The sequence below is a fragment of the Peromyscus californicus genome, unplaced genomic scaffold (genome assembly GCF_007827085.1).
Source record: "Peromyscus californicus insignis strain IS unplaced genomic scaffold, ASM782708v3 Scaffold_14__1_contigs__length_90479793_seg_2, whole genome shotgun sequence".
Taxonomy (NCBI): domain Eukaryota; kingdom Metazoa; phylum Chordata; class Mammalia; order Rodentia; family Cricetidae; genus Peromyscus; species Peromyscus californicus.
The window spans coordinates 67,175,890-67,195,236 of NW_026294436.1; the positions used below are offsets into that span (position 1 = coordinate 67,175,890).

General features: G+C 50.8%; 1 protein-coding gene across 1 annotated transcript in view; it reads right to left on the bottom strand.

The window, feature by feature from the left end:
- Capn2 (calpain 2) overlaps window positions 1–19,347 on the bottom strand; it is a 57,009-nt gene that overhangs the window by 36,081 nt on the left and 1,581 nt on the right. Inside the window, exon 2 of the mRNA XM_052737863.1 lies at window positions 15,185–15,254. Within this exon, the coding sequence (XP_052593823.1) occupies window positions 15,185–15,254 (70 nt within the window). The remainder of the gene's footprint in view (window positions 1–15,184; window positions 15,255–19,347) is intronic.

The following is a 19,347-nucleotide window of genomic DNA, read 5'->3' on the forward strand; positions in this document are numbered from 1 at the left end:
TCTGTTCCCTGGCCCAGGCTCTCACGCTTCCTGTGGATTTTCCTTCCCTGGGTGGGACCCTGGGACCCACCCTCTGACATTGTCCTAGCACCACCGTGTCCCACCTGCTAATAGGCAAACAAACGGGACAGGACAGTGAGCTCATGACCCGAGAGTCTTGGACAGTAATCTTGGAGAGGCGGCAGTCACTTTGAGCAGAGATGCTGGCCCAGCTTGGATGGTGAGGAAGCTAAGCAAGTGGGGTAGAGACCTCAGATGTGGCCCAGGAGGCCCACCCATAGTTGTGGTGAGCCTACAGTTGTGGCCAGAAAACTAGATCTGGGTCCTGATACTGCCACTTACTATTGGGTGACTTTGGCTGTCTTTATTTTCCTCAGGTGCATGCCTTAGCCACATCTGCCAGTTTTGTTCTGGAAGGTGTGAGGCTGGCAGAAGGGAGTGGGGTGGTCAGGGGTGGTCAGGGAGGGATGTGACTGAGGTGGGAGTGAGAAGGGAGGGGACAGTGGTGTGCTGAGCTCTGTCTCATCGCTCTGGCTGAGCTTTTGGAAGTGCTTCTGAAGTTGCAGAAAGTGCTGGTGTCCAAACAAAGGGAAAGTATTACTGAGGTCAAGGTCAGCATGGAGGTCAAGATCAGCACTGAGGTCAAGGTCAGCACAGAGGTCAATGTCAGTACTGAGTTCAAGGTCAGCACTGAGTTCAAAATCAGCACTGAGGTCAAGGTCAGCACTGAGGTCAAGATCAGCACTGAGGTCAAGGTCAGCACTGAGGTCAAGATCAGCACTGAGGTCAAGGTCAGCACTGAGGTCAAGATCAGCACAGAGGTCAATGTCAGCACTGAGGTCAAGATCAGCACTGAGGTCAAGGTCAGCACTGAGGTCAAGGTCAGCACTGAGATCAAGGTCAGCACTGAGATCAAGGTCAGCACTGAGGTCAGAGCCATGGTTGCACAATTGCTTAAGAGCTAAGAGTAGCCTCTGCAGAGAAAAGCCCGCACCCCACTCCATCAGACCAACTTTTCAGGGGAAACTGAGTTCCTCTTCACTCCTTCTAGAGCTGGACTCTGGACCTGAGAATCCTGGGCCCCTTTAGGGTCCCTTCTCTGCTTGGTCCCCTGATAGAACACAAGGCTCATGGTTGTGAGATCCATTTCCTCCCCGATGTCCTCACTGTGGGTTCTCCCAGAGCCTCCTGCTAGGCAGACCAGTATCCATTTCTTGATTTATCTATTCTTCAACTATCCAGTGATAGTCTCTCTAGCCTTGAGTACCTGAGAAGAGGAGACCTTGGAGTCACTTTTCTATATGGGCACTCAGGGTCTCTCCAGATTTAGACTTTCTCTGTCCGTTTTTAATTTGCTTGGCCAAAGCCAGTTAAAGCTGGAGTCTGGGCTATTCTGCCCCTTGGCCTCAGCCTTGGGGACTCACTCAGTCTACCTGGATGAAAAGGCTAATTGTTTCAGTTGCTCTGGCTGCTATGAGCACCCCTAGAACCCATGGCCTTCCCTGCACACCCAAGCCTGTAGACAGGTCCCTGGTAGCACAAGCTGTGCCCAGACTCTCCCTTAGAACCGACTTTATGAATGGTCCCTTTAAGCTCCAGGGCCCTCTTCTGAAAAGATAAATTCATTCAGGGCCATGTCAGTAAATTTCCAGAGCTGTGCTCTTGGTCTCTGCACCCTGTGTGGCAGCCTCGTGTCCAGGCCAGGGTCACCTGCACCACGGTGGGGAATGTCTGTGGCTGGGTTACTCATATTTGTAGCTGCTTGTAGGAGTTACCAAAGGGGAGATGAAACATTTGCTGGGTGTTTTCTCTCTCATTCCCTTCGGCCATCAACATCTTTCCTTCCCAAACAGGAAAGTGCCGCAGAGTGGGAAAGCAGCTCAGGGGACCCAGGACACGCTGGGCTCTGCACAGCTCTGCCACACCAGAGGGCAACAGCCTGTGGATAGAGCCTAGGCCACCCACTGCTTCAGCTGGGACCTGCCATGGGCATGCCAGGGAAGGAAGATACCCATCGTTCATAACCTTCAAACACAGGCCAAGGTGGTGCTTAAGCTCAGGGAAGGGAGAGAGGACACAGCCCGGCCAGTTACATCACTCCAGGAAGCCCTCCCTATGCCTCAGTTCCTCTCACAGGCTTTTGCCAAGGACCACGGGTGCATACAGCAGGTGACAACTAGTGTTTGAAGAGTTATACGCACAAGACGTATAACTCCCGATGGGGAGCCCCACCTGGCAAAGCCCTGGGGTCACTGGATGTGGAAACCAGTTGTTTTCTGTCTGTAGCTTTCTCGGGTGCCACTGCTATGCCTCCCTAATAAGAACAGCTGTGGGGTGCTTTCCACAGCCCTGTAGTAGTGTGTTTTACATCTCTGGGCACACATTTAATTGTGGATTTCTGTTTAAGCTGTATAATTCTGATGAACAGAAATATTATCAGAATATTCTTTACTGACACAGGAAAGTAACAGCATTCTCAGTTTCAAAGACAGCCTTTTACACATTTTGCAAAGACCTTAGAACTAGTCCAAAACAGACTAAACTGCCCCTACAGATTAAACACAAAGACTAATTCCCAGGTGGTGTCTATTGCTAAATCAAGGCCAGGCTGTCTACACTGAGATTGGCTCCTTGCAATAGCTCTCTTTCTGCATGTACCCTGACCGCTCAAGGTTCAGCCAATTGTTTAATGTCTGGGACCTCTCACCAACTTAGAGCTACGTGCATGGGTCAATGTGACATTACTAGCCTGAGAGAAACCACATGACGTATCTTGTGTTTTGAGAATGGGTCGGGCCCTGAAAAGGTAACTTACAATTGTCCAGAGTTTGGCTGAGAGAGAGCAGCAGCAGCCATGTGGAGAGAGATGGCTGTGTAGAGCTCTGTGAGAGCTGCTGCAGAATGTGAGGGAATGTGTGTGTGTGTGTGTGTGTGTGTGTGTGTGTGTGTGTGTGTGTGTGTGTGCTGGGTGAGAGATGAAGAAGAAGAAGCATGGGAGAAGTGTGAGGGAGTGAGTGGGTGAAAGAGTGAGTGAGTAAACAGTGAGTGAATAATGTACAAGTGTGTGTGTGTGTGTGTGTGTGTGTGTGTGTGTGTGTGTGTGAGAGAGAGAGAGAGAGAGAGAGAGAGAGAGAGAGAGAGAGAGAGAGAGAGAGAGTGAGCTGTGTGAAGGAGCTGCTGCTACATAGAGGAGCTGTGCCTCGGAACTGTGTAAAGTGCTGTACGGCGAGAGAGCTGTGTAAATGAGATGTTCAGCTGTGGCTGTGTGGAGATTTGTGACTGTGTGGAGGCAAGGGAGAGGAAGCTGTACAGAAAAGAGATGCAGAAGAGAAATGTATGTCAAAGAAAGATGTGTAGTCATGTGAAAAGATGTATGTATGTAAAGACATGTAGCCGTGTGCAGCAGTGTGGAGATATGTAGCTGTGTGGAGACAGAAAGAGTCAGAGACCATTCTTGAAGTAAAAGAGAGAGTTACCATCAGAAAGCATGTGTGTTTCCTTACTTCACCAGTCATAGATTAAAACTTATTCCTAGGGGCTGGAGAGATGGCTCAGAGGTTAAGAGCACTGACTGTTCTTCCAGAGGTCCCGAGTTCAATTCCCAGCAACCACATGGTGGCTCACAGCCATCTGTAATGAGATCTGGCACCCTCTTCTGTATACATAATAAATGAATAAATCTTTAAAAAAAAAAAAACCAAACTTAATCCTAATTACCCTCAGACAAACAGGTTTCCTCTCCCTCGCTACTCTGCAGCGTTCCTTTTATTACCCTTAGCTGATCATAGGAACTGGTCTCCCATGGTCTCCCATTGGCTTTCATGGTTACTTTCCTCATTTGTGCTTAGCTTTCTCATGGTTCACCTGTCCTCCCTCCCATGCATTCAGGCAGAGGGACAGTATCACCCTCTTCCACCTCCAGTCTACCTGAGGCTACGCCAAGACATTTGGCCAGCTAGCTCACAGCCCACAAGGTCAGCCATGGAAACTGGGTCCCACTGGTGGTGGTGAGCACTGGCCTGGGCAGGGAAGAGGGGGCTGTGGAGTGGGCTCAGCAGAGCAGGAGCTGGGGCTGAGTGTGAGCAGCGTGGGAGCACCTTCAGGGAGAGGGAAGGGCCGGAGGCTTGGGGAATAGGCACAGGCCAGGATAAAAAGGTTGATGAGTTTCTGAGAGGCCAAGTCTGGAGGGACTGGGTCAGACACCCAGAGTAGGTTTGGAATCTGAACTGGCCCCTGGGGCCCAAGACTCAGGCTCCCTACCCGCTTCACATTCTGACACCAGCCTGTCCCAGCTTGTCAGCGCCTTCGGGCACAGTAAAGCACGTGCATTTTGGCCGCATCTGCTGGCTGAGTCTCTAGGGGTTTGAGAAAACCAATAAACCCAGAAGATGCCACTGCCAGGATGCGCAGGGCATCAAGCTACTCCGCAGGCGTCAGGGCACACTGGACCTGAGATGCGTTTCCACACACTTCCGAGGAGCAGTTTAGAACGGACCCGGAGGTGGGAAACTGAGAAAGCCCATAGATAAGCCTGACTCAGAGTCCTCCCCACCTCCTCCTTTGTGAAGCTCCTCCCCGTGCTGGTGGGAAGCCTGGCGCTCCTCTCCCACATGCTCAAATATCCCAACAATGCTGAGCTTCCCTGCAGGCTGGCCCTGGCTGCAGTGTTGCCGGAGCCTCAATCTTGCCTCAGTTAACCTGCTGCAATGCTGGAGGTGTGTGGAGCTGTGTTTAGGATGCACCATCGACCACTGCCACCCATCTGGGGATCCTTCTTGCTGGCCACCTCAGCATGCCAGGCTGTGGCATTCCAGTGTGGCGTTCTGTGGCCTGGTGCCCGTGACCCTGTTGGTGTTTTAGGCTTCCACAGCTCTCCCTTCGCTCCTCTGCTGGTGACTCCAGCTGAGGCGTTTCCATCCTCCCCACACTGGGAACACTCTCAGTGCTTTTAGCAATGTTTCCTATCGACCCAAGCGGAGGGAGTGCTCATGTCACGTGATGGGTAGAGGACCAGGATGCTGCTGAATGTCCAAGAACCCCCGACCATGAAGATTCTCTGCCCCAAATGTCAAGAATGGCACCCAGGAGAAAGCCTGCTTCCAGTCCTGCCGGTGCTGTGGCTCATTCCTGGGGTGGCTCCCTTCCTCGCCTCGCTGGCCCACAGCAGGATGAATGATAGAGTATGGAAGCAGCTCCTAGCTCATCTGACACCTTGTGAGGAAGGGACAGGCTACTCTCCTGTCCTAGGCAGCCCAGACAGAGAGGGGACTTCAGTTCTCAGACAGCTGACGATGTCAGCTTTAAAAGTGATAAGAGTGACCCATGACTCAACTGAAGGCCCCTCTGGAGCTGACTTGTGGGTTTCTCTAGAGCCGTGGTTCTCAACTTCCTGATGCTGAGACCCTTTAATTCAGTTCCTCATGCTGTGGTGACCCCCCAACTATAATATTATTTCGTTTCTGTGTCATCAATGTAATTTTGCCACTGTTACGAATCGTGATGTAAATATCTGATATGCAGGATCTCTGATATGAGAACCGCCGCAGGAAACACTCAGTCCAGGGCCAGGCCCGTGACAAGGTGACGGTGATAAGCCACTCTGGGCCTTCCCTCCTGTTACTCATTCCGCCGCCTGGCAGCTGGCCAGAAAAGGCTTCCCCAAAGGGAGTTCCCAACACATGTGCAATCCGGCCATTTCCATTAGACTTGGGGAGGATGGAAGCCTGCACTTTACCCAGCCCCTCCTCATCAACGTAAGGTCCCCAGTCTCTTCTGCGAAAGACCCCCAGTTCATTCCCCTGTCTCTCTCTCCTGCTGTGGGGAGGGTCTGCAGGGAGAGGGAGGGAAATGAGGTTGCGGGGCTTCTTTCAGACTTTCTAGCTCTGGAGTCTGGTCACCAGGAAGCCTGCAAAGCCCCCTCCCTTCCTCAGTTGTCCTGAGTAAGAACACACGTCTGCTATAGATAGACAGCCTTTACCTTGTTGGTCCCTGCAGCCCCGACCCTCTTGGGCCACCCCCAGGGTCACTATCTGATGTAGTGGCTCCTCTTCCTCATGGCTGCCTTCCCATCCTCCTCTACCCCACGCCTCTTCCCATCAGGTAGCCCAACCCATCCCTTCCCCAGCTCACTGCCTCCTCCCTACACCCTCAGAAGAGAGAAGTGGAGAGAGGGGGGCCCTTGTTGCTCACGGAGGCTCCTGCTCTCCAGCAGCCCCCCTTTCCTCCCCTCCTGCAGGAACCAGACGGATGAAAGGGAACTGAGCTGAGGCGACAATGTAGGAGGAAACACCAGAGTGAAGGTTGGCCTGATGAAGACTATTGCCGGTTTTCCACTGATCTTCAGAGGGATGGAGGAACCCCCAGAGGCCCTGGTCTCAAGAACACCTTAGAGTCAGGCATCTCAAGATGCCCTATTGTGTGGGGAAAGGAAAAAGGATTCAAATGTCCTCGTGGTTCCCATTTCACAGATGGGCAATTGGAAACTGATGACTGACATTCCTAGGGTGTTGGAGGTAAACACAGGAGCCCTGGCTGTGTGGTACAGGAGCCCTGGCTGTGTGGTACAGGAGCCCTGGCTGTGTGGCTCAGGAGCCCTGGCTGTGTGGCTCAGGAGCCCTGGCTGTGTGGCTCAGGAGCCCTGGCTGTGTGGTACAGGAGCCCTGGCTGTGTGGCTCAGGAGCCCTGGCTGTGTGGCTCAGGAGCCCAGGCTGTGAGGTACAGGAGCCCTGGCTGTGTGGTACAGGAGCCCTGGCTGTGTGGCTCAGGAGCCCTGGCTGTGTGGCTCAGGAGCCCTGGCTGTGTGGCTCAGGAGCCCAGGCTGTGAGGTACAGGAGCCCTGGCTGTGTGGTACAGGAGCCCTGGCTGTGTGGCTCAGGAGCCCTGGCTGTGTGGCTCAGGAGCCCTGGCTGTGTGGCTCAGGAGCCCTGGCTGTGTGGCTCAGGAGCCCTGGCTGTGTGGTACAGGAGCCCTGGCTGTGTGGCTCAGGAGCCCTGGCTGTGTGGCTCAGGAGCCCAGGCTGTGAGGTACAGGAGCCCTGGCTGTGTGGTACAGGAGCCCTGGCTGTGTGGCTCAGGAGCCCTGGCTGTGTGGCTCAGGAGCCCTGGCTGTGTGGCTCAGGAGCCCTGGCTGTGTGGCTCAGGAGCCCAGGCTGTGAGGTACAGGAGCCCTGGCTGTGAGGTACAGGAGCCCTGGCTGTGTGGTACAGGAGCCCTGGCTGTGTGGCTCAGGAGCCCAGGCTGTGAGGTACAGGAGCCCTGGCTGTGTGGCTCAGGAGCCCTGGCTGTGTGGCTCAGGAGCCCTGGCTGTGTGGTACAGGAGCCCTGGCTGTGTGGCTCAGGAGCCCTGGCTGTGTGGCTCAGGAGCCCAGGCTGTGAGGTACAGGAGCCCTGGCTGTATGGTACAGGAGCCCAGGCTGTGTGGTACAGGAGCCCTGGCTGTGTGGTACAGGAGCCCTGGCTGTGTGGTACAGGAGCCCTGGCTGTGTGGTACAGGAGCCCTGGCTGTGTGGTACAGGAGCCCTGGCTGTGTGGTACAGGAGCCCTGGCTGTGTGGTACAGGAGCCCTGGCTTCGTGGCACTAATGGGCCTCTGGTTCTGGGAAGGAAACAGCAGGAAATTGTGACCATCACAACTCCAACGTGCTGGAGCAGAGGAATCTCGAACTTTCCCAGTACTACCTTCTTGGTCCCAACTCTATCTGACACCATGGTCACCACATGAAGTGCTAAGGCTGGACCCAACCAGGCACGAAAGATGGGCAGTGCAACACAACCTATTCTGAGCCTGCTCTCCTCAGGCACACTGTCCCCAGAGATTTTATTAAACCTTCACCATGCCTCAGCCTCCTGCATGCCGAGCCTCTATAAGTTACCCCATTTCGTCTTCCCAATTGTTATGAAATTTTATGGAAGAGTGCTCTAGCTGTTCAAAGTGACAGAGCTAAGAGGCTAGCCTCTAGCCATTGGACACCCAAGTCCTCCCTCTCACCCTGATGTTTTCAGATGCTGACTGACACGTGTGGCTTGTTTGGCTCTGGTGTGAGAACCATGCCATGACAGACAGCAAAGGCCGGACGGTAGGCTGGACCCCAAAGCCTCACCCTCCGCTGCACTATTCCCTGCCGTAGCCACATTTAGTTGCATTTAGACAAAGCCTACACTTTCATTTTCTTCCACCCGTCATGAGGGTGCACACCTACAATCCCAGTACATGGGAAACTGAGGCAGGAAGAGCTTGGATTCAAGGCCAGCCCAATATGGAGTGAGTCCTCATTTCACAAAACAAAGCACCAAATTCAGCTCCTCAGTTGCGTTCCCCACGTTTCGTGGCTGGAGGCTACCATATTAGGCAGAGCAGCTGGACGTTTGCATCATCGCTAAGTGCTCCGTTGGGACAGAGCTGGTCTAACCTGCCTCTTTACACACCTGCCTTCTAGGCCACCTGCTCTCAGGCAAGTCAGAGGCAGCATGGGCCATCTCTTCCTGGGGCCCATCATCCATGCAGTGTTCTGGCCAGGACCCCACTGCCCCTCTCACAGGACATGAAGTCCTTACTGCTGCAGCCCCATACAGGAGCTTCCCTGGAGCTAATACTGTTGAGAGCTGAGGCTGAGCAAGGCTCTGTTAACTTTGGACTCTGCTCCCAAGCATAATTGAGGTGATAAATTTCAAAATCACAGAAGGTTGCAAGTGTGAGCCTTAGGAAAATCTGATCCAGCCTTTTATCCTCAGACATGAGATGACTGAGGCCGTACAAGGGTGTGGTGTGGCTCCCAGTCACAGACAGCTGGTGGGAAAGTCGAGGGAGTACCCAGACAAACCAAAGATCACATCTTGATCTACAGACCTAGAACCCAGTCACATCCTGCTACCCGCTGGGCATGCTGGGGCTTCAGAGGACAGTCACAGGGAGCTGGAAGCTCTGATGGATTCCCACCACTCTTCACTCCCACAGCCAAGCAAAGAGCTAGCTGTTACATGAGGCTGCAGCCTTGCTGTCTGATGGCCAAGCCTGGGGCCAGCCAGGACAAGACAGGGCCTTGGGGCAAAACAGCAGGCCAGCGCGTCACTGGAGCCCTGTTTCTGCTGCCTTAGCATCAGCAGGGAAGACAGCTGTGCAAAAGCGTTTGCCGCAGAAAGGAAGCTGCGGAAGCCATGACTCATGGGTACTAAAGTGTTCCGGGAGGGGCCTCTCTGGGGGTGCGGTGGGGTGATGGAGCAGAAGGGTGGGGTGGGGCTGGAGCTGGGGCTGGGAGTGACGGACCATGAAAAGAGAAGGATGGATTCACTTTCTTCATTAAACCAGTCTACACCTGCTTTCTGGTCACTGTCTTTTTTTTTTTTTTAAACTACAGGCATCATCATCATCATCATCTTATTATTATTATTGTGAATTTGGTGTGTTTCTGAGATAAAGTCTTGCTGCACAGATCAGGCTAGTCCTTATCTCAGAAACACACCCAATTCACAACAATAATAATAATAATAATAATAATAATAATAATAATAACAATCCTCCTGTCTCAGCCTACTGAGTGCTGGGATTACAGGCACCCATCGACATGCTTGGACATCTACATATATTATTTTAAAAGAGGCACCTGCAAATTCCAAGAGAAGGCCGACATACAGAATTCTTGGCTGGTACTCTTTGAAACTGCCAAGTTCAACAAAACAAGAAAGGACTGAGAAGCTGTCACAGTCGAGAGGCGCCCTGGGAGATACAACAGTGATGCAATGTGGCATTCTGGAAGAGACTCTGGACTGCAAAAGGCCACTGGGTAAAACCTAAGGACTCTACGTGTAGTATGACCTTAGGAGGATGCACTGATACTGTTCATCAGTGGTAGAAAATGTACCACATCCATGTGAGATGGTTATAAGACTGGAAACTAGTTCTGGAGTATAGAAATTTCTACACTGCCTCCTCAGTTTTTCTGTAAATCTAAAATTATTCTAAAACCACAAAGCTTATTAAAATGCAAAAAAATGCCTATATGAAAGGTGAATTTAAAATTCACATGTTGGGGACTGGAGAGATGGTTTGTTCAGTGATTAAGGGCACTGGCTGCTTTTCAAGAGGATGTAGGTTTGATTCTAGCATCTACATAGTGGTTCACAGCCATGTAGCTCCAATACCTTCCCTAGGCTCCTTGGGCACTGCATGAACAAGGTGTACACACACACACACACACACACACGCACACACACACACACACACACACACACACACACACACACACACATACACGCACAGAGGCAGAAACACATACATATAAAAGTGAAAAAAATGAAAAATTTAACATTTTCAGCCAGTCATGGTGGCTCTCCTGTAATCTCAACACTCAGAAGGCTGAGGTAAGAGGGTTGTGAGTTTGAGGATTGGATAAATATTAATTTTATGTCTGGGATACATAGAAAAACCATTTAAAACAAATAAGTAAGAAATCTAGGCATGCTGGTACAACCTATAATCATAGCATCTGGAGTATAAAACTGGGCATGGTGGGGCACATCTGTAATCTCAGCACTTAGGAGGCTGAGGCAGGAGGATCACTGCAAGTTTAAGGCCAGTCTGGGTTATACAGCAAGACACTATCTCAAACACACCACAACAACAATAACAACAACAACAACAACAATGACATGTGCAATTTTTTAAAAAGACAATAACTAGGAAATGGGTTTTGGCTACTTTGGTGGGGTGAGCTCATCCGCCCTCCTCTCTTTATACAGTGTACTGAGTGGAGACCGGAACCCAGCACGTAGGTCTCCAGTCAGTGGCCTGCCTGAGCTACATTGTGAGTTCCAGGCAATTCTGGGCTGAAGTAGAGATATTTTCTTTAATGATTTACTTTCTGACTTAAAATCTTTCATTTTTAGTTCTCTAAACTATTGGAAAGTTCCACTCACAAAGCTGAAGAGCGAACACCTGCCCGTTATGCTTCCTGCTCCCCCATTTTCATCTTCTGAGTGCTCCAGACTTGGACATGCCCTTCCCACCTCGGCACATGCACCCTTGGACTCCGAGCTCTTCAAAGGGCAAAGACTCAGCTTCTAATCTAACTTACTTCTTCCCTTCTCCCTTTGCAATTTGGCAAAAGCCTTTCACATCGTTGGGCTCCGTTATCATCTACACCCCTTCAACTTCTTTAGATTCTCCAGTGTGCTCACTCTGGCTCCTACATTATGCTCACTTCTCCAGCCCTGGGAAGGGGATATTTTCATGATAGATGTTCTTTGACCTACTGGAATGGTTAGAGTCAACTGTCAACTTGACAGACTTTAGGATCATTTGGAAGATGGGCCTCTGGGCATAACTGTGGAGGATCATCTTGATTACATTAATTGAGGTGGGAAGACCCATCCACTCTGGGTGGCACCATTCCCTGAGCTCTGTAAGTAGGTAAATGGAGCTGGACAGCAGTTGCATTTATTGCTGTCTGTTCCTGATTGTGGACATGGTGTGACCATGGCCCACAGCTCCAGCCACTCTGGCTCCCTACCATGGACTGTATTCCTGAACTGTGAGCTAAAATAAATGCTTTCACCCTTAAGTTGCTTTTATAAGGTTGTTTTACCATAGCAATAGGAAAGTAAGACATCTACCATGACTCACATTCCAACAAATCCATTGCAGGTGTGTGTGTGTGTGTGTGTGTGTGTGTGTGTGTGTGTGTGTGTGTGTCTGTCTGTCTGTCTGTCTGTCTGTGTGTAATTAATACAAAGCCTAGTTTCCCTTCAATGTCTCCAGACCACTTACATTACCTACAGGTGGGCAAAGTCCCCCAACACAAGATCACTTTATTACAAAATGTTGAGAATCTCATGTAATTTAATGAATGCAACTGAATGCCCCCAGAACACTGTATACTTCCCTTCATGATTAAACCGACCTGTAGCTCACTATCACCCCCCAGTATTTGTGGCTGAGTTCTGGGATGCATGTTACTAGCCAGGAAAAGAACAAAATCCAAAGTGTGATTTCTGCTGACTGTGTGTGCTCTTCACACTGTCGAAGAAGGCTAAACTGAACCGTTGTTAAGGTGGGGGCTCTTTGCATTCCCATTATTACAGAATGGGAAACTGAAGCTCTCAGAAGTTGGGTAGCCTGCCCAAGATCATAAAGGCTACTACATGATGGAGGGCATAAGACCAGAAACTCCACCTTCAGGGGCATGTTTCCCGCCGAGCTCGCTCCCTTCTGCCTCTCTGATGAGGGAAACACTAGGAGGCTGTAGAGAAGGGCACCCTGTGGCCAGACACCTCCTGGTGGGTCTTCTGGGAGCCAAATGAAGGTGGAGGCAAAGTGACTCACTTCAAGGGCCCAGAGAGCACAGGTCTGCAGTTTGAACAGCTGTGACAGCAGGGAGAACCTGACACTCCCCGCTGGATGCCAGAGGCCTGATGGGCACAGGCTCAGTCACCACCAGCAGCTGCACAGCGTCTGGCCTCTCTCTGGGCCAGCCTGGCTGAGGTTCAGTCTTTCATTTCCAACCTTCCTTGAGGAAGGGTAGATTTTTCTTTGCTGAGTCCATGCCTGGCTCAGCCACGTTCTGAAGTGCAGGTGGTTCATGGTGGGAGCACCCCTGCACACACACACACACACACACACACACACACACACACACACACACACACACACACAGTTTGAACCATTTGAGGGAAGGCTGGGAGCTGAGCCTTCCAGGAAAGCAGGTGAGTGAGCAGCTCAGGGCAACACAGTAAAGGGTGTGGACTGACGCTGGGACATGTACAAGTCTAAGGATGCCATTTACGCAGGCTCACTGGGCCAGTGAATGCATTTAGGGTAGGAGGCCCAAGTGGAGAAAATGAAGCATCCTTGCTCAGCTTAGCACCATGGATTCAGACCCTGTGTGGGGTTATAAAATGAGTGCAGGACCTGGCGTCAGACCAGGGCTCAGGCAATGATTAGGGCACAGCCTTATATGGCACCTCCTCTCTCTGTGCTTCAGTTTTCATATCTGCATAGCGGGCATCAAAACATCTACGTGGGCTCAGTGGTTAAGAGTTCTGGTTGTTCTTCCAGAGGTCCCGAGTTTGATTCCCAGCAACCACATGGTGGCTCACAACCATCTGTAGTGGGATCTGATGCCCTCTTCCGGCATAAAGTCATACATGCAGATAGAGCACTTACATACATAAAATAAATAAATAAATCTTAAAAAAGCATATCTAGTTGAGAATTGGGATGGTTGCATATAATTAAGAAAAAACAACAATAACAAAAACCAATGCTGAGTCACACACTGTTTCTCAGGTGATGATACTTATTGCTCACATACCAGACCAAGGAATGGGGAACAGCTAGCTATGAACAGGGAATGACTTGATTTTATTGATTGGTTGCTGCCACTGGAACTGAACCTAGGACCTTATTCATGCATACGGGTCATGTGTTCTACCATTGTTCCAGCCCACAGCAAGAATAGCTTTAGAGGCTGGACTCACTTATCAGTGGGTTCTGGTGTCATCTTATTTACCTCCCTTCCCTCTGCAGTTTGGGAAAACTGGGGTCCCCAGTGATGCCTGGGCCAAGTTCCCCTGACTACTGACATTACTGAAGCCCGTGTCTCTGCCACAGCCCTGTTCTGTCATTTCTGAGCCTTTTGGGACTTAGGGATGTTACCACCCCTTCAGGACCTCATGCCCAGAAGCCAAAGGAAGGGCGAGAGTTCAGTAGACCACATTTCACCACCCACAACCTCATTAGAATCTTCCAGAATAAAAAAATAAAGAGAAAATAAAATGGCTAATCTGGGACCTTCAGATACCTTAAACTTTAGATCAACTACCAAGAAAGTTTAGGAAGGTTTATATTTCTCTTTTTCATCCAGTTCTGGACATATAGCAAGCAATTTCTTCCAGGAGTTTAACCTTATGGCCCCTCCCAATTGAAATGTGACTTAACTTGGGTACTTATTATGAGTAGCTTGGCCCTTAGGATGTGTTAAAACTTTTGAAGTAGCTGTTTAGGCTGTGAGTAGTATTCAGAAGCTGCTATATTTTTCTAGATCCTTCAAAAACTCCCAGGTTGGTCATAATCTTAATCCATGTCCAACCCTTATGATCTCCACTTTCTCTAACCAGTGGCTTGTACCCACAAAACACTCACCTCAGGTACCCTAGGATATTGGTCATCTCTTTCATGGGGAGAGAGGGCAGGCCTGTTTTCTGCAGGTGAGAAAACTCCTTGGCATTTTAGGAATCCACACTCAGCATAGTTGTGTTCCAACAGGTCTGGACCCTGTTCTCCCTAGAGGTTGCCCTGTCCTGAGGATTTACACAGGCTATGACATCCCCCACAGGGTGACATTTTTGTAGGTCTCTTTCTAGGGAGGCCACCTTGGTACTTAACATACTAGTGCTGGGGTCAGACCAAATGTGTCTGTACACGAGGCCTCTTCTCTGGAATGTTCATCTATAAAATGAGAGTGATCGGGGATATCATGAAGTGTGGGCAAGCATGGTTTAGTGACGGACTTAGTAAACAGTGGCTGCCATCATTAAGAGATCCAGAACCCCTATGAAGCGGGCACTGGAAGGTGGTGAATTCTAGCTGGTTAGTTTTGATACAGTGGGCTTGTTTGGGAAGCCAGTTGAGGTGGATAGCCTGTTTCCTGTTTATCAGAGCAAATAATCTCCTCCAGTGATTATTGGCCCATGTTTATTATGTACAGGAAAGAATGAGGGTGCATTCTCACTGCTGAGACTTCACAGAAGCCTGGGAAGTTTCAGGATGAAGCTGGGGGCCCTGGAGCCCAAATCCTCAGACGTGGCCCTCCCAATCTTGGTTGATGCTTGGGTCAGTTTGAATTACATGAGCATTACAGTTACAGGAGTGTTCACAATCCTTGCTGCTTTCTCTGGTGAGCCCACAGGGAGCTGCCTGCAAGGCTGAGCTGGCCCTGGCTGGTACTTTCCACTTCCTCTCAGCAGCGAGAGAGGTTTCCCCTTCCTTCATACTGAGTCACTGCCTTCTTTGGGGACCTGTCCTGGACCTCACAGAACTCCCATCTTAGCATTGTGACTGGCTGGGGGACATCCCCAAGAGACAAGAAGTCCAAGGAGCTTCTGGAAATGGAAGTCACCTCACAGTTCCAGAAGAGAAGCCACAGAACCTGCAGGTGCACACAGCACAGCTTGCCCCAGACCCCCACTACTTACCTAAGGCTCCTTGGCAGATGTCTGTGCGGGTGGCTCCTCCAACAATGAACTGGGGGTCAGAGCAGATCTCCTGGAAACAAACCCACAGAGCAAGGTCAGCAGGCAGGAGCCTCCGTTCCCTGTGGGTGACTCCAGTCCCCCCTCCTCAAGCTGCTCAGCTCTGAGGAAAGTTTCCTAGTCAGACCTCTGTGCTAGCTGTCTGATCCTGCTCCATTGGCCCTAATTGGGGGGTGGGGACGGATCCCTTCCAGGAAGTCATCGACCCCACACACTCCAATTATCTGCAGTCTGCTCCATCATGCTCTTCACCAAGGGCAGGGAGTACACCCAACTCCCTCTGCCAGGCTTGGGGACCCTCCGTGCTAAGTGCCCCCTGCCCACCATTCTGGCACCCTCTCCTCTGGGCCTGCATGCAAGTGGTTAACCTTGCATGGCATTCCTCCTCTGCCTACATGTTCCAAATCGTTCATATTTCAAGCCCCCTTCTCCCTCTCTTCCAGGATGAAGCCTTTCCTCCCCTTTATCTCCACTCTTCCCTTGGAGTCCCGTCCCAGAGTCTTTGGGAATCTAAACCTGTGTGGTGTGGTGGTGTTCATGGCTACTCCTCCATCTTTCTAATACACATGATTTTTGGGGACAGGGGACTGGATCCAGCCCTTCTGAGTTCTCCCAGCACTTGGAGAATTCACGCACTCTGCACCTGCTGTTCAGACACTGAGTGGAGCCTTATCATCTCTTGTTGTCTTTTGAGGAACTCAGGGTGGTGTCAGCAGCCTCTTACATGTGGGGAGCAGCTCAGGAAGTAAAGTGATTGTTATAGCTTCATGGCTCCCCAGGGGTAGAGGCCCCTGGGATTTGAACTCATGGTCTCAAGTGCAAACTGTGTGCTCCTGCTGTTTACAACAGCCTGAGGGAAGCCAGTGTGGAAGGGTTCAGCCCTCCAGCAGTCCCCTGGATGTGTTTCCGGATTCTGAAGAGCTCCACCCAAAAGCCACAAAGGAAGTCAGGGCCCAAATCTGAGCTGCTTTTGACTCAGAGTCGCTGGTTTGTAGGAGTGCCACATCTGCTCAGAGTAGCCTTGTCCCTTGGCACACTTCTATCTATAGGAATCTTCCCTGGGTGAGTGCTGGGTCTAGTCTCAGGCCATCCTGGCAGCCTCCAGCAGCACACCAGCTCACAGAGCATGCTCCCTTCCTGCTTCCCCATCAGTCGGCCTGGAGGATGAAGGGACAGTGAGAAAGCACTTCTGCCCAAGCAGGGAAGCCAACTTTTCCTAAGGTCTGCCAGGCAAGCACTTATCCCGGGGGTGGTGCAGACTGGGCTCAGTTCCAGGAGCCCCTTAATCACTCTGACCATCCAGGGGCCAAGCTCTCACCTCAGGAGGGGGCTACCATTACACTTCAGAAACTGCCCCAGGGTCTCCGGAGAAGCCGAAGCTCAGACCTCACAGCCCAGAGACACTTGAGAAAACTGAGCCCTGCCCACAGCCTGTGGAGCCTGGGATGAAACCCTGATGTAGCCATGCAGCGCCAGAAGAAGGGAGGGCCTTGGATTCTGATAAGCCAGTGAGAAGCCTGGCACTGCCATTTATTGTGTAAGTCCTAGGATGCCAGTGGGTTACTGGACACCCGGAAGCTTGTTCTGCATCTGTAAAATGGGTTTGAAGAAGACAAAGGTACCACCCACAAAGACTGTCCACAGGCTTAGGTGAGATGAACCGAATGGCCTTGCCAAGCACTCTGTAACTGACAGCTGGGAGGACCTGGTGTGCCAGCCGTGGGTGATGCCGTGCCACACATCGCTGTGGCCCGGCACTGGCTCCTGCCCTCAGTGTGGTTGTGGTCATGTTCTATCTCATCCCTCTTGCCAGCGTTATGACGTCCTCTCGGGAAGTTATCAGCCGCCCCCGCCCCCCAGGATGTCTAACCAGCTCCCTTGCCCTGCCCTGCTTTCTCTTCCTCATGGGTTGTTTCATTCCTTCTCTGGAAGTCATCTCTAATCCCTTCATCACTCGTGACTCAACCTCTAACAAACGCAAGTTGCCCACAGCTGAAGAGTCTCTTAAATTAGGCCATAGGTGTTTGTGCTCTCTCTCTCTCTCTCTTCCCTTCCTCTCTTCTTCCCTCGCCTCCTCCTGTCATTCAGGCATCCTTCTGAAATGAGTGAAGCAGAAACACACACCTCCCTTTCATCTCTCTTACTCCAGGGTCTGCAGCCTGCCTGGTTCCTACCCGACACCATCCATTGACATTGCTCTGTTCCAATCTCCAATCATGGACTAGTGAATCCAGTGGGTACATTTTTTTAGTCCCGTGGCCGGTCCCCATCAGGGTCTGACCAGACAGGTCAGGACAGAAGGCAGCTAGCCCAGGCCTGGCTCCACTCCTGCTTTGTTCTGAGCAAGTTTGACATTCCCAAGCTTCAGTTTCCCCAACGGTAGAATTGTTGTGTGGTGCATGGCCTGACTGCCCTAGGCAGTGTCCCTGAAGTGGCTCCAGGTCTCTCTTTTTCTGCCTGGAAGGCCCACAGGCACAGACACCTGTTGAGGGGGCCTTTCTCTCTTCTGTGGACTTCAGAAAAGAAACTGAGTATAATGTACCTGGAGTATAATAGGTGTTCACTAAGTGCTCATTGACTGAATAGAAGGTTGAAAGGAGTGTGTGTGTGTGTGGGGGGGGGGGGGTGGCAGGGAGGTAGGGTGGAGGTGGGTACATGTCAACTTGCCTCAGCCTAGAGTGATAGAGAAAGAAGTCGTTTCAAAGAATTATCCAGATCTGGTTGGCCTGCAGTTCTGCCTAGGAGGAATGATCTTGATTGCTAATTGATGTGGGAAGACTTAGCCCATTGTGGGTGGCGCCATTCTCCAGGCAGGGCATCCTATACAGGCAGACAAAAGCTAGATTCAAGCGAGCAATGTGTGGCATTCGATCATCTTTGCTCTTGACTGTGGCTGTCGTGTGACTAGCTGCTTGAGTTCCTTTTCTGACTTCCCCTCACTGATGCGCTGGAACCTGGAATTGTAAGCCAAATAAATCCTTTCATCCCTTCATTTGCTTTTGGCCAGAGTCCTTTATCATAGCCATGGAAATGAGACTGGGATAGAAAGTAAGCTGTAAAACAGTATACAAGTGTAAGACACACGTTCTCCTGCTTGTGAATCATCTCCCCAGCCAGGATGTCATTCATGGCTCACAACGATTGCACATTCATTCATTCATTTATCCATCCATCCATTCATTCATTTATTTTCCAAATAGTCAGTGACTTTATTTTTGTTTGTTTGTTTTGTTGTGATTGTTCATGGACGTCTCAATGCCTGGCCTAGAATAAGCATTCATAAATGCTGATGAATGAATGAATAAATGAATGAATGAATGAATGAGTGAAGCCTGAGAAGGGACAGTACTCTGGCGAGACACTAAGAGCACGAAGCAAAGAACACACCCCAGCTCAGCAGAACAAGAAAACGTATGTGAGCGCATTGGTTCACTGTGAAAATGCCAGCGCAGACGTTAGTACAGGGCAGAGAACAAGAGGGCAGGGGGAGGCCTGCTACGAATGACCAAATGACCGGAACGACTCTTTGGGGAGGAGACTTGTGACAAAGTCCTAAAGAATGTAAATGAGCTAGACTCTGGGTGGTGGTGGCAGAGCATGCCCTGCAGGTGAGAAGGGTAAGAGAAAAGACCTGGGTGTCTCTGGGACACTGGAGTCACCAGGGCAGCTCCACCCGGTGTGCTGGACAAGGCAGGAAACAGGGAGGCCTCGCTTGCTCCATTCCTATCGTATTCGTTCAATTTGAGACAGCCTTACTTTGTAGTTCAGACTGGCCTCGAACTTACTAAGCAGTCAAAGCTACAGAGTGTCCTGAGGGCTCAGACCAAGGTGTGCACTACCACGCCCAGCTGAGGTGAGGAACAGAGGTCCAGTGACTCACCCAGTGCACCCAGGTGCTCAGGATCCTGCTCTACAGAGACCTTTTTGGTTTTCCTTTTCCTTTATTTTTTAATTTCAGCCAAGTTCTCATGTGCCAGGCTGGGCCTCAAACGTACTACATAGCCAAGGCTGGCTTTGACCTTCTTTTGTTATTGTTGTTATCATTATTATGCATCTATTTATTTTGTGTGCATGTATGCCTGCACAAGTCCACTTGTGTGCCACAG